The sequence below is a fragment of the Eucyclogobius newberryi genome, unplaced genomic scaffold (assembly GCF_026437365.1).
Source record: "Eucyclogobius newberryi isolate DKJ021-1_F unplaced genomic scaffold, fEucNew1.0.hap1 SCAF_2, whole genome shotgun sequence".
Classification (NCBI taxonomy): domain Eukaryota; kingdom Metazoa; phylum Chordata; class Actinopteri; order Gobiiformes; family Gobiidae; genus Eucyclogobius; species Eucyclogobius newberryi.
Genome location: NW_027315834.1, coordinates 37,452,791 through 37,467,318, shown reverse-complemented (window position 1 = coordinate 37,467,318; position 14,528 = coordinate 37,452,791). Strand labels below are relative to the sequence as shown.

The following is a 14,528-nucleotide window of genomic DNA, read 5'->3' as shown; positions in this document are numbered from 1 at the left end:
CAGTCTAAGGAATAAAGTCTGGCGGTAATGCAACACTCGGATGCCAACCGCCATAAAACAACAACAACAACAACTACGAAAAGTCTGAGGAATAAAGTCTGGCGGTAATGCAACAATTGGATGCCAACCGCCATAAAACAACAACAACAACAACAACAAAGTCTGGCGGTAATGCAACACTCGGATGCCAATTACCATAAAACAGCAACAACAGCAACAACAACAACAACTCTGGAAAATGAAGTCTGAAGAATAAAGTCTGGCGGTAATGCAACACTCGGATGCCAATTACCATAAAACAGCAACAACAGCAACAACAACAACAACAACAACTCTGGAAAATGAAGTCTGAAGAATAAAGTCTGGCGGTAATGCAACACTCGGATGCCAATTACCATAAAACAGCAACAACAGCAACAACAACAACAACAACAACTCTGGAAAATGAAGTCTGAAGAATAAAGTCTGCCGGTAATGCAACACTCGGATGCCAATTACCATAAAACAGCAACAACAGCAACAACAACAACAACAACAACAACTCTGGAAAATGAAGTCTGAAGAATAAAGTCTGGCGGTAATGCAACACTTGGATGCCAACCGCCATAAAACAACAACAACCAAAGAAGAAGAACAACAACAACACTCATTCACGAGTTGAGTTCAGTCAAGTGTGTTCAGTCAAATGTCTTTTCTGTCAAACACAGGTGAGTTAGTCCTCAACTTTTTCCAAAAACTGGTTTCCATGAACTCAACTCAACTCAACATGAAGCGGGTCTCAGATGCCTCAGACGTGGATGCCAGTGCCCAGAGTACAAGAGCCACAGAAACACCTGTAGAATGCATGTGTAGGAAGAGAAGGAGGCTCCTCGGAGATGAGGCTGCAGGAGACACCCAGGATCCAGCCACAGCCGAGAGCCAGATGAAGACTAAAGCTGAACTTCAAGAACATCTACATAGGAACAACTATCTGGAGCAAAAGGTGGAAAACCTTGAGAAGAATTTGACTGAACAGCTCGAACAGCACCAGAACGTTCTGGCCCAAAAGGGACAGCTGGAACAGCTTGCTTTGGTCAAAGGAGAGAAAAAGCTGAAGGTAGAGGAACAAGAGGCCTCCCTTGCTCAATCAGAAGAGAAGTTGGCAGAGACTCAAATCATAAGTGAGAACCTTGAACATTGTCTTCTCAAGGAGCTAATAGAAAAGGGAACAACGGTGCATATGGCTCAGTATCAGGGCGAGATGAAGACTAAGGATGCACATGACGCCTACGCTGCTCTATCAGAACTTCAAGAGGAGCTCAGTGCCAGAGCCAATCTTGCACAGCAGTTAAATCGAGAAAAAGAGGCGAGCACTGAGGAACAGTGTAGGCTGAAGGATATTGTGGAGGAACATGAACACCACGTTGCTCGTTTAGAAAGTACCATCGAAAGACTTGAAGAGAAGGTCAGGGTCAAAAACCATCTCATACAACAGTTAGAAAAAGAAAAACAGGTTTTAGAAGAGTTCTCTTTTGCGATAACGAGACTTTACCTCGATCAGGTCAGAGACACCTTAGATAAATTTGACGAGACAGTGAGGGAGATGGATGACCTGGTGAAGTGTTGCACCCCCACAAGGGCTGCTGGAGAGAATAATGAAGGGGCGCCGTTGACGGACATTAGCTGAGGCGAAGGTGTGTGCCCCCCAAACTTTACAAATATCGGTGTTATCGTCCTGGGCTGTGCTCTGGACTCGGTGCAGGAGGTGGGGGACAGAAGGGTCCTGGCTAAACTCACATCTATGCTGGACCATGAGTGTCGCCCCCTGCAGGACACTCTGTCCGCTCTGGAGAGCAGCTTCAGTGAGAGACTGATCCATCTGTGTGAAGGAGAGGTTTCACAGGTCTTTCCTTCCTGCTGCTGTCAGACTGTATAACAAACACTGCTAGCCCTGAACACATGCAATACTTGACATACTTGACTGACTTAATCATGTGCAATACCGTCATATTCATGTGCAATTACTGTCATACTCACAAGCAATTAAGACCATATTCATGTGCATATAACTGATGTAAATAACAGTGTTTACTTACCATTAGTATTAGTATTATTTAGTCTTATGCAAGCTATTTTTACTTTACTTTATTTTATTTTAATCTTTTTATTTTATTTTCCCCCTCCATTTCCTATTAAGATATGAGAGGAGTTTTGTTAATACGAGTTTTTTGTTTTGTTTATAAGAGTTCTTCAATTAAGAGTTAAGAGTTACTTCCTATAAGTTATCTGTCCTTTCCCTCTGTATCTACTGCGTTGTAACACCGAAATTTCCCCATGTGTGGACAATAAAGGATTATCTTATCCTATTGTATTTTTCTTGCACAACAAATTATATCTTTTTTCTCATTTAGAACCTATCCAATTACCGCATTAATTTCTGGCATAATTGTGGTCATAGCTCATCCATTGGTCTTGAGCTATGACCACAATCATGCCAGAAATAGTTTTGTGTCTATGAATATTTATACATTTTTTATTTGGACCAATTATTATTATTGCAGTGTGTCGGTGTAATCCCTCATTCGTCCAGGCGTGTTCCATAGTAGAAAAAGCTTCAGTTGTAGTCATCTGGACTCAGTTTGAAAAAGTAGACGTTTCGACTCTCATCCAAGAGTCATTGTCAATAACAGAATTTAGGTCGAGAACTCCGATATTAATACTGTTCTGTGGTAAGACCCGCCCATTGGGAGGAGCCTTCCTGAAGTAGAAAGAGTTGTTGGTTTCAACAGAAACTCCCCCCTTGTATCTACCGAGCTAGCCTATTCAGAATCTTAATGGGCTGTTAAAACCTCTTTGTCTTAGTGAGACCCTGGCTCAACCACCCTGAGTACCTGATTAGCATTTGAATTCCCTGGTCCTTTACCTTTCCAGGGGTTCAGTAACCCATTATAGATAACAGGAAGATTAAACCTAAGCCCTCCATTTCTGTTTAAAGAAGGTCTTTCTTTTTTTTTTTTTTTTTTAACAAAAATAGCTTCCTTGACTCCTCTTTCAAACCATCTTTTCTCCCTGCTTAAAACCTTCACCTCACCGTCTTCAAACGAGTGATTAGAGGCTTCAAGATGGAGATGCACGGCACTCTGTGGACCTGAACTAGTATTTCTTCTGTGCTGATAAAGCCTCTTGTGTAGAGGCTGTTTCGTCTCACCTATGTAACGTTCTTTACAACTTTCTTCACTGCATTGGATCGAATAAACTACATTGCTCTGTTTTTGAGTCGGCAATTTGTCCTTTGGGTGAACCAGTTTTTGTCTTAAAGTGTTGCCTGGTTTAAAATAAACAGGGACTTCGTGTTGTCTAAAAATTCTCTGCAGTTTTTCCGACAGGCCAGACACATAAGGGATAGAGACACCCTTCCTTCTCTGTTCAGTTTCCCTTTTGTCCTGCTTCTTGGTTCTCTTCACTCTGTTGAGAGCCCAAGCGGGGTAACCACAGGCTGAGAGGGCATTACGGACATGTTTTTCCTCTTTCTTCTTGCCCTCTGAGCTGGTGGGCACACCTTGAGCTCTGTGTTGTAAGGTTCTGATCACCCCCAGCTTGTGCTGTAGTGGGTGGTTGGAACCAAAGAGCAGATACTGGTCCGTGTGTGTAGGTTTCCTATATACTTCTATTTGGAGTTTCCCGTCCTCTCCTCTGATCGTGGCACAATCAAGAAAGGCCAAGCGATTCTCCTTAGCGTCTTCTCTTGTAAACCTGATATGTGGGTCCACAGCATTGATGTGATCAGAGAAGGTTTCCAGCTCTTGTTTCTTGATTGTTACAAAAGTATCATCGACATAGCGGAGCCACAGTTTTGGGGCTATGCCTGAGAATGAGGACAGTGCCTTCTTCTCAAAGTGCTCCATGTACAGGTTGGCCACTATGGGAGAGACGGGCGAGCCCATGGCACAGCCATGAATCTGTCTGTAAAATTGTCCCCGGAATTGAAAGTAAGTGGTGTTCAGACAGATGTCCAACAGTTTACATATGTGTTCAGGTTTCAGTTTGGTCCTTTCCTGTAGGGTGGTGTCTTCCTGCAGTCTGGTCCTCACCGCTGCTACTGCATCAGAGGTCGGGATGCAGGTGAACAGGGACACAACATCATATGAAACCATGAGGTCATCTGGGTCCAGTTGGAGATGTTTCACTTTATCCACAAAGTTGTGCGTGTTTTCCACATGATGTACCGAATTCCCCACAAGCGGAGCCAATATAGTTGTTAAATGCTTGGCCACATTGTAGGTGATAGAATCTGTGCTGCACACTATGGGTCTGAGTGGAACCTCCTTTTTGTGTATTTTTGGAAGGCCATAAATGCAAGGCATGGCTTCACCAGGATACAGTCTGTAATACAGAGGCCGGTCTATCGCTTCCTCTTTTTCCAGCCTTTGTAAACAGTCTATCACTTTCTTCTTGTAACCACTGGTCGGATCTCTTTTCAAGCGCTCGTATGTGGTCGTGTCCTCGAGGAGGGTGTGGACTTTGGCTTCGTAATCAGCTGCGTTGAGAATCACAGTGCAACGTCCCTTGTCTGCTGGGAGGATGTTGATGCTATGATCTTTTTCCAGTGCTGAAAGTGCTTTTCTCTCTTCAGCTGTGATATTTGAAGGCGGTGGTTTGGCACTCTTCAGGGTCGCTGTGACACGTAACCTCAGGTCTGCAGCCTCCGATTCAGTCATTTTGTTGTTTCTAATTGCCGTTTCAGTGGCTGTGATGTAGTCCTCTGTAGGGATGTGTTTAGAGGTGACAGAAAAGTTGAGCCCTTTAGAGAGCACCTCCTTTTCTGCCTGTGTCAGAACACGATCTGATAGGTTCTTAACCCAATTGTTTTTGCTGGTCGCTAATTTGTCTGTCTCAGTCCTAATGTCTAGCTCGACCTCACCTGCATTCTTTTTGTTCAAAAGAATGTTGAACTTCTTGATTTGGCGTTCTTTGCTCTTCCTGTGCTGTGCTTCTTGTGCTGTCTGTGTAAACTCCAGCACTCTTTTGAAAGCTTCTTCAGGGAGTATGCTGGTTAATTTCTCCTGTAAAGTTCCTGTTCTGCCTTTCAATTTATCAATTCTGACGTTGTTTTCCTGGATCCTTTCACTGAGCATCTGCATAAGGCTCCTTCTCCAAATCTTCTCTGCTCTGTGTCCTCTGACCGGTGATTTGATCTGCAGGCTCTTCGGGATCATGTTGTTCTGTCTGCATCTAAGATTGAACCTCAAGTGATTCCTGTTGTCTGCTAGTTTCCTGGCTACAGATTCGAGTTCCCGAACTAAATCCAAGGTTTTAGGCCCAAAATTCTTGGAAATATGTCGGTGTAATCCCTCATTCGTCCAGGCGTGTTCCATAGTAGAAAAAACTTCAGTTGTAGTCATCTGGACTCAGTTTGAAAAAGTAGACGTTTCGACTCTCATCCAAGAGTCATTGTCAATAACAGAATTTAGGTCGAGAACTCCGATATTAATACTGTTCTGTGGTAAGACCCGCCCATTGGGAGGAGCCTTCCTGAAGTAGAAAGAGTTGTTGGTTTCAACAGAAACTCCCCCCTTGTATCTACCGAGCTAGCCTATTCAGAATCCAACTGGACCCAGATGACCTCATGGTTTCATATGATGTTGTGTCCCTGTTCACCTGCATCCCGACCTCTGATGCAGTAGCAGCGGTGAGGACCAGACTGCAGGAAGACACCACCCTACAGGAAAGGACCAAACTGACAGATTCATGGCTGTGCCATGGGCTCGCCCGTCTCTCCCATAGTGGCCAACCTGTACATGGAGCACTTTGAGAAGAAGGCACTGTCCTCATTCTCAGGCATAGCCCCAAAACTGTGGCTCCGCTATGTCGATGATACTTTTGTAACAATCAAGAAACAAGAGCTGGAAACCTTCTCTAATCACATCAATGCTGTGGACCCACATATCAGGTTTACAAGAGAAGACGCTAAGGAGAATCGCTTGGCCTTTCTTGATTGTGCCACGATCAGAGGAGAGGACGGGAAACTCCAAATAGAAGTATATAGGAAACCTACACACACGGACCAGTATCTGCTCTTTGGTTCCAACCACCCACTACAGCACAAGCTGGGGGTGATCAGAACCTTACAACACAGAGCTCAAGGTGTGCCCACCAGCTCAGAGGGCAAGAAGAAAGAGGAAAAACATGTCCGTAATGCCCTCTCAGCCTGTGGTTACCCCGCTTGGGCTCTCAACAGAGTGAAGAGAACCAAGAAGCAGGACAAAAGGGAAACTGAACAGAGAAGGAAGGGTGTCTCTATCCCTTATGTGTCTGGCCTGTCGGAAAAACTGCAGAGAATTTTTAGACAACACGAAGTCCCTGTTTATTTTAAACCAGGCAACACTTTAAGACAAAAACTGGTTCACCCAAAGGACAAATTGCCGACTCAAAAACAGAGCAATGTAGTTTATTCGATCCAATGCAGTGAAGAAAGCTGTAAAGAACGTTACATAGGTGAGACGAAACAGCCTCTACACAAGAGGCTTTATCAGCACAGAAGAAATACTAGTTCAGGTCCACAGAGTGCCGTGCATCTCCATCTTGAAGCCTCTAATCACTCGTTTGAAGACGGTGAGGTGAAGGTTTTAAGCAGGGAGAAAAGATGGTTTGAAAGAGGAGTCAAGGAAGCTATTTTTGTTAAAAAAAAAAAAAAAAAGAAAGACCTTCTTTAAACAGAAATGGAGGGCTTAGGTTTAATCTTCCTGTTATCTATAATGGGTTACTGAACCCCTGGAAAGGTAAAGGACCAGGGAATTCAAATGCTAATCAGGTACTCAGGGTGGTTGAGCCAGGGTCTCACAAAGACAAAGAGGATTCTAATAGCCCATTAAGATTCTGAATAGGCTAGCTCGGTAGATACAAGGGGGGAGTTTCTGTTGAAACCAACAACTCTTTCTACTTCAGGAAGGCTCCTCCCAATGGGCGGGTCTTACCACAGAACAGTATTAATATCGGAGTTCTCGACCTAAATTCTGTTATTGACAATGACTCTTGGATGAGAGACGAAACGTCTACTTTTTCAAACTGAGTCCAGATGACCAGATGACTACAACTGAAGCTTTTTCTATTATTGCAGTGTGTATATATATATATATATATATATATATATATATATATATATTGCACTTTTCCACCTTCAAGGCACTCAAAGTGAATATGTGAACGTATCATTGTTTATTATTATTAATCCAAAGTAATTATAGCCATTGAATTAGTAAAGTTAGTTATGTTTAGATTTATTTTAGTAATTTTTGAATTTTATTTTTACTTTTATGGTAGTCAAATAGGGCCTTCCTTGTCAGAAAAGCTTTATTGCCATTGCCAATCAACAAAATTCACAAACACAAGAACTTGCCTTGGTGAGTCGGTGCAGCATAAATCAATGAACAATAACAGAGCAACATATATATAATCAAAAACTATTTAAATCTACTATAGGATAAAAAATAAAAAGAAAGACATTGTGAAGTAAAAAACAACAACAGCTACAACAAAAAAAAAACATTTTCTATATTTTGAACCTTTTTGGGAGATCTGCCAAAAAAATCTAAAATCTAATAAAAATAAAAATAAAAATAAAAATAAAAATAAAAATAAATATTCCAACAGCTTCCTCGTGTGTTCGAGTGAAGCATTGCACTGGGGCAATGTAACTGGGCGCGTGTAACTGAAAGCTGCAGCCCGTTCTGTGGGCGTGGTCAGTGGGCGGACCTTCACCTCAGTGTTTTTGCAGGTACAGTTTTCAAAGCAGTGAATCCAGAGCATGAGAGGAGTTTGTAGAAGCTCCTGCAGCTGGACCAGAGTCAGGGAGAGTACATTAATGAGCCAGGGGAGATGTGACCTACGCAAACATGTGCAGCTTTGGGACTCACGCTTTTATGTTGCTTGTGATTGTTTTGGGAGTTAATGGAGGTAAGAAACTAATCAATTCTGCTTAAAAGTTATAATACTGTGATGCTGCATTGAGTGATTAAACTGTCAGAAAAACAATGATATCCAAACCAAGAAAAAGACTAAAAGTGTAGCTTTACAATGTGCTATAACTATTACCTTTAATTATCCTTTGACATAAAAACTGCCCTTTAGTCAACTTTAATCTGGACTAAATATGCTCGGTTTCTTTGTCAAACTATACATATTATGGTGTGTTTTACCAGAGTTTCATAGCACTTCAGTGAATCAGTTATACTATGCTATATCAATTGTATTTAATGATTCAAATGATTCAAAAGCACATTTAGCACTTTTGAAAAACAGTACTGCTGTGACTGCTGCGTTTATTAGTATCATTGCACCTGCCTTGTACATGAATTAACAGCAGAGGTGTCTGTGACAGTAGGAAGATTATTTTATTAATCCAATGTTCACTGCTCACATGAGACAGATTATGTATAGACAGTTAATCTCAGAGCAGAGGCATGCTGGGAGAAGCTGCTGACTTGCTACTTATATTAAACTCCACTAGAATGAACTGAACATGATGCAAACATGGAGATAAAATATAACATTGATTTTACATATTTATAATGAATAAATATAATTCATGTTTCTTATGGTGTTATTATATATACATATTGTTTATTTAATGGCAAATCATCATTATGTTTATAAATGAACATCAAAGCTATTTTGTATTTATTTCCATGTATTTATATATCTATGTAGTATTCAAGAACAAATACAAACAAAAATAAGACACAGAAACAGAACACAAAGTATGAAGAAAATGTCCTATTTGTAGCAGTTTTGTGAATATGTGCATTTTAGTTATTATTTGTTTCCATTTGATAAAAGTTGATTGTTATTTGAGCCCAGTATTTACAGCTGGTTCATTCATTTCTTTCTGATAGCGTTCTTTTTCCCTACTATTGACATTCTTTTCAAAACTATTTAAGTGCTCGTACGATCAATGTGCGCAATCAACTACTATTAGTAATAAGAGAAGTTGTTGGGCTGCACAATAAATCACAATCAAAATCTCAGTTGAATTTGAATAATCCAATGTCCGCAAAGGACAAAATATCCTGTCTTTTTATAGGACAAATCTGGCTGCAGCTGTAGTTTAGACCTCTACAAAGTTCTTGTATTCATTTTTTCCTGAAATCAAATATTTTCTCTAATTTTACTGCTCCTGGAGTCGGGCCAAAGCTGCGCAGCTGTATTCGTGCGTTAGACATTTAGCTCTGAGCGTTTCTTTTTCTGAGCTGTTACAAAACCTCCAGTCGGTGTCATTTGGTCAGGGTTGATTACCATCCAGTGACCCAAAACAGAGTGCATTAGCTCTCATTTATTGACGTACTTTAATTCAGACGCTGTTAAGGACAAATCTGACACAATATCGACCAACAACTGTCAATATCTATGAACGGAAGGTTTTAGAGTTTCCGCTCAGGTCATTTGAGTCTAAATACCAGCATTTACTGGTCTAATAATGCACAAAAAAGAGTCTTTCCTCCAATTGCATTGAATATACTTTAGCTTTGACATGTTAAAACCACTTTTCTCTGGATATTTCTTCAGTGTCGTTCTACGGTGACGGTTACATCCACCTGCGCACGCTCGAGTCCTCGGTTCAAACCACGGTGCACGTCAGATTCAGGACCTCATCTGGGACAGGACTGCTGTTTGTGGCGGCGGGGCACGGGGACTTTCTACTGGTGGAGCTCATCTCGGGGCGTCTGCAGGTATTGCAGAAATCACTCATCGAAAGAGCACATTATTTTAAGGGTTAGACTTGATTTGAGATGCAGAAAATACCCAAAAAGGGTTTTCAATCAGCAGATCTTAAAACATACAGTGAAATGTAAATGTGTTAACAGTTCTAGCGCAGACAAATGTCATATATACTGTATTTTTCGGACTATAAGTCGCACCGAAGTATAAGTCGCACCAGCCAAAAAATGCATAATAGAAAAGAAAAAACATATATAAGTTGCACTGGAGTATGAAATGCAGTTGCAAGAGTGAAAATAACTATATCACATACAAAAATAAATTGATTTGATTTGATTTGATATAAGTCACTCCGGAGTATAAGTATAAGTATAAATATAAGTCACACCTCGGCCAAAACTATGAAAAAAGGTGCAACTTAAAGTCTGGAAAATATGGTATATATACATTATACAAATCTGTTATACGTACATTTTCATCTGGACTTGCTTCATTGCATTTCTGGTCAGATGCTTGATGACATTTTGTTGCTTTTTCAGGTGTAATGTCCAGTTGAATCTAATCTAAAGTGGAACAGTGAAACAATATTTAAATTAACCTGTCCATCTGTTTCAAAGATCTGCCACTTTAACAGATAATACATTTCATAATATTTGTCCAGCATTCGTTTTTTTATAAACATATTTGTTTTGCTGTCTCATATTTTAATAACCAAAACCTGCCAATATGCTTTATGTCAAATTGCCAAGAGGAAGTGATATGAGTAAAAGTTAAGAGTATTTGTCCCCGGGCCCATTGCGTCTCATATGAAGGTATTTATTAGTATGAGAAGGGCCAGAGGGGGGCGCCGCGCACACGAGCTCGTGGCAGGAAAAGAAACCCTGTGGCATCGAGTTCTTTTCAGAACAAGTTTGTTCTTGACTTGGGTTTGGAGTGGCTGGAAATAGCTGATGTTAGTTCACTTCTGGAAGGATCAGAGTTTCCTTTTATCTACTGCTGTGTGTTGTGTATGGCAAGGGTTTGGTTGCAGCACATATGCAGCTTTGTGCATATGCTTTTGTGACTATGATGTGATTGTAATTATCGCTCAAATCAGTAACAAAAATGGTCCAAAAGACAATGATGATTGATTATTGCCTCTCGTTCTGCCTAAAACCGGCCGTAGAAAACTCATCTTCAAACATAAAACACTTAATCGAGATGAGACGAGACACAATTTCCACGAGACAAGAAACGAGATTGTGTCCACAAGATTTGGACAAACTTGATAATAATTAAATGTTGCAATTCAGTTCATAATTTTGGCCTCAAAATCATGTATTTATTTAATTTCAACCCCTTTTTTGCAAATGTAAACACATCGAAAAATCTCTCTACACTTCTCTACAAGGTTCACTTTTGACTTTACATAAATAATTCCCAATAATAAACCTCAATCTTGATTTCATTTGACCCACATAGTTGTGATTGTGAATATGTTTTTTATTCCTTCTCTTTATTGTGAAACATTAGGGCCTATTCTTGACAATATGCTGAATGCCTCCTCCTGCTCTACACCCCCATTTCATTCTGCTCACTGTTCCGTCCCGTAAAACATATGGGCCAAAAAAGTTCAATTAACAATCTGATAACTGCCGACTTCGCACGACTTTGCACAAATCTTAACGGTGGAGCAGTACTTTCACAGTCTTCTCACAGTCTTCTTCTCTGTCCCGTTCAGGTCCGTCTCGATTTGGGTTCCGGCGAGCGCTCCCTTCGGTCGGAAAAGCACCTCCACCTGAGTGACCTGGCTTGGCACGCGATGCAGCTGACCCACGACCGCCACAACATCACCCTGACTGTGGACCGCAGCTCCCACGCCTACCTCCACCTGCCCGGCCCCGACCTGGAGCTCAGCGTCTCCGACGGTCTCTTCGTCGGCGACAAAGCTTGGCTCACGCACCCTTATCTTGGCAACAGCACGCTCGGATTTCGGGGCTGCATGGACGAAGTGGTTTTCAACGAGCATAACTTGCTGTCCAGCCTCAGGCCTTACTCCGGCTACAAAAGCGTTTACGAGGTTTCTCTGGGATGCAGCCTGCAGTTCTCCGCCACTGAAGAAGATCCTGTCCGTTTTTACAGCTCCAAGTCTTTCATCGCGCTTCCGCCGTGGGAGGTGCCGCAGGAGGGGGTGTTTCAATGCGAGCTGCACCCGTCCGCCAGAGAAGCGGATGGAGTCATTTTGTACAGCGTCGGCAATCGCGGCGCGTTTGTCGCCATAGAGGTCCAAAACGGTCACCTGATGGCCACAGTCGGCAGGGGGAAGGACCGAATGCAGTTGCGTTCTTTGCTGCGGCTCCAAAGCGGGTTCTCGTGGCGTCCCGTCGAGCTGCACCTGCTGCCACGCCAAATGCGCCTGAAGGTGGGCGAGGAAACAATGACGGCCAATCTCACGGCGGCGCTGCGGTCCGTTCAGCTCAAGGGGAATCTGTATGTGGGCGGTTTGAGCGAACAGGCCAGGGCGGAGGCCAGGCGGAGCGGGCAGCTCTCCGTTCAGCCAGAAGGTCAGCTCGGCTCGTTCAAAGGCTGTCTGAGAGAGATCAGAGTGAACGGACAGAAAACGGGACTCCCCAAAGCGACCATTTCAAAGGACGTGACGGTAGAATGTGAGAGGAAAGATGTGACTGCAACGACTGCAAGTCCAACGGAGTCTACGAAGACGGACGCCACGACAGCGCAGGCGCCCGGCAACGCCAAGAAGAGCCTGCAGTTTCTGGTGTTGAAGAAACTGGAGGTGGCGGAGGGAGGACGGGCCACTCTGGAACTAAAACATGTTAAGGTGATATATATTGTTGTTTTATTGCATTGTAAGGGTGATGTATCGGTTCCGATATCGGGATCGGTGACGTCAGTTTGGTCCAATATTGGTAGTGTTCAGATTCGAGGCTGTAATGATGTCATGCTGCCAGATGGGGGCGAGATTCAGCTTTTCCTTTTGATTTTGTTGTAGTTTGCCACAAAATATCTAAAAGGTAAATTCACAAATGTTGACTCTGATTCTTCATATTATCAGTTACCAGACCCATTCACAACAAAACTGTACTATTATTATTAGGCCCGAGCGCCACAAGCTGGCGAGAGGCCTATTAATCTCGTAAGGCCGTGCAAAGCACGGCTGCGAAAGTACGCACGTAGTGCGCACGAAATCGAGCGCGAAGCGCTCGCCCACTTCCAAACACTCACTAACGCACTCCTCCACTCATGCACGCCCCGTGCATACTAATTAGTAGTAGGAAAATGGAACATTACCGTTGTAAACGGGCGAAGGCCGTGCAAAAGTGCGCACTAAACGAGCACTTTACATTGAGTCATCCCCATATAAAGCACTCATTTGCGCTAAGTAGCTCACGAATATGTTCCCCATCTCTTGCATGTTCCGTGCATATAAGCATGTAATGCAAAAATTTAACATTATTACTGTATAGAGGGCCAAAAACACAAAGTGGGCGGAGCCCACTCAAAATTAACGAAAGTACCCGTCAGTGACCAGGGACCCACACCATGAGGTATAGTTTATGATATTTGAAAAATGGGAAACATTTTTTTCGCATCGGAATATTATTCTTTCTTCTTTCTTCTTCTCGGGACCAACCCCCCTATTTTTCACCCAGTGAACATTGACGAAAAGTCACAAAAATGTTCACACCTCTAAAAATCGTGCCTCTCTACATTCTGGCTATTTCCCTTTTCTAAAACAAAAAAAAATGGCGCGTCAGCGCCCCCAAATGTAACAAAAATACATTGAGAGATGGGAATTGACCCAAAAAAAAACTGATCGTAGAATCATGAAATTTGGCGCCGAGGTAGATGGAGACAAGAGAAGTAAAAAATATTATTACGGCAACGCCGTCCGCCCAACCAAATGTCGGCCATATTGCTTCAAAAATGGCTAAACATGACTTCGGAGTTTTTCCAAACGTCGTACTTTTATGAACTCCTCCCAGGGCGTTGGCCCTAAAAAGCTGAAATTTGGTGAAAATGCTACTGAGGAGTGGGACATCAAAAGTTATCCAAATTACATTGATACCTCTCACAGTCTCTGTGCCGCAAACTGTAGCAAGAATTTCAGAAATCTCCCATATTTAAAATTTCTGCCGTTTGCGCAGATAAAGTCCGAATTGCGTCAAATTAGAATCAGTTGTTAAACTCTTTGCCCTAAACCTACTTGAAGTGAAATAAATTCATTTGGCGCCACAGCGCCCCCTACAGATTTTATATGGAGGTTAAATGTTTAGTTTTGCGAAATTATATGAAATTTGACACACAACTCAATTTTGGCATCCCCATCAAAAAAGTCAATGAGACCCATGTCATAATTGTTATGGCGTTGCCGTAACGATGACCGAAACCTTTCATGTTATTCCAATGGGGAAATCGCCAGAACATGTTTACACTTTAGACTTTCACAAACTCCTCCCAGGGCGTTAGACATATTAACCTGAAATTTGGTGAGACTCATCTTCAGGACCATCAAAAGTTATCCACATTTTCATTCAAAGAGTCACGGTGTCTGTGCGGCAAAGCCGCACATTTTGCCAAGAATTCAAAATAAAATTGCTTTTTGATGGTAAAACAAAGGGGAGAAGATGTGACAGCGTCACAGATTCAGCAGTAGGCGTAATAAAAGGACAATTGGGGCGCGTTAGCGCCCCCTCCTCTTGCGGCGTGGCGGCGGTGTGGCGGCGGCGTGGCGAGGGCCGATCATTGCCGCTTGCGGCTATATTTTTTATTATTTTTCTTGTTCTTCTGCTTTTTGAGCTCTAATTTGACCCCCTGAACATGCTCAAAAACTCACC

The 14,528-nt window shown here is 42.4% G+C and overlaps 1 protein-coding gene across 1 annotated transcript in view; it reads left to right on the top strand.

Moving 5' to 3' along the window:
• Window positions 1–766: 766 nt before the first annotated feature.
• Window positions 767–14,528, top strand: part of LOC140367164 (chondroitin sulfate proteoglycan 4-like) — a 55,930-nt gene continuing 42,168 nt past the window's right edge. Inside the window, exons 1-3 of the mRNA XM_072453516.1 lie at window positions 767–1,444; window positions 9,522–9,704; window positions 11,414–12,511. Coding sequence (XP_072309617.1) covers window positions 767–1,444; window positions 9,522–9,704; window positions 11,414–12,511 — 1,959 coding nt within the window. The remainder of the gene's footprint in view (window positions 1,445–9,521; window positions 9,705–11,413; window positions 12,512–14,528) is intronic.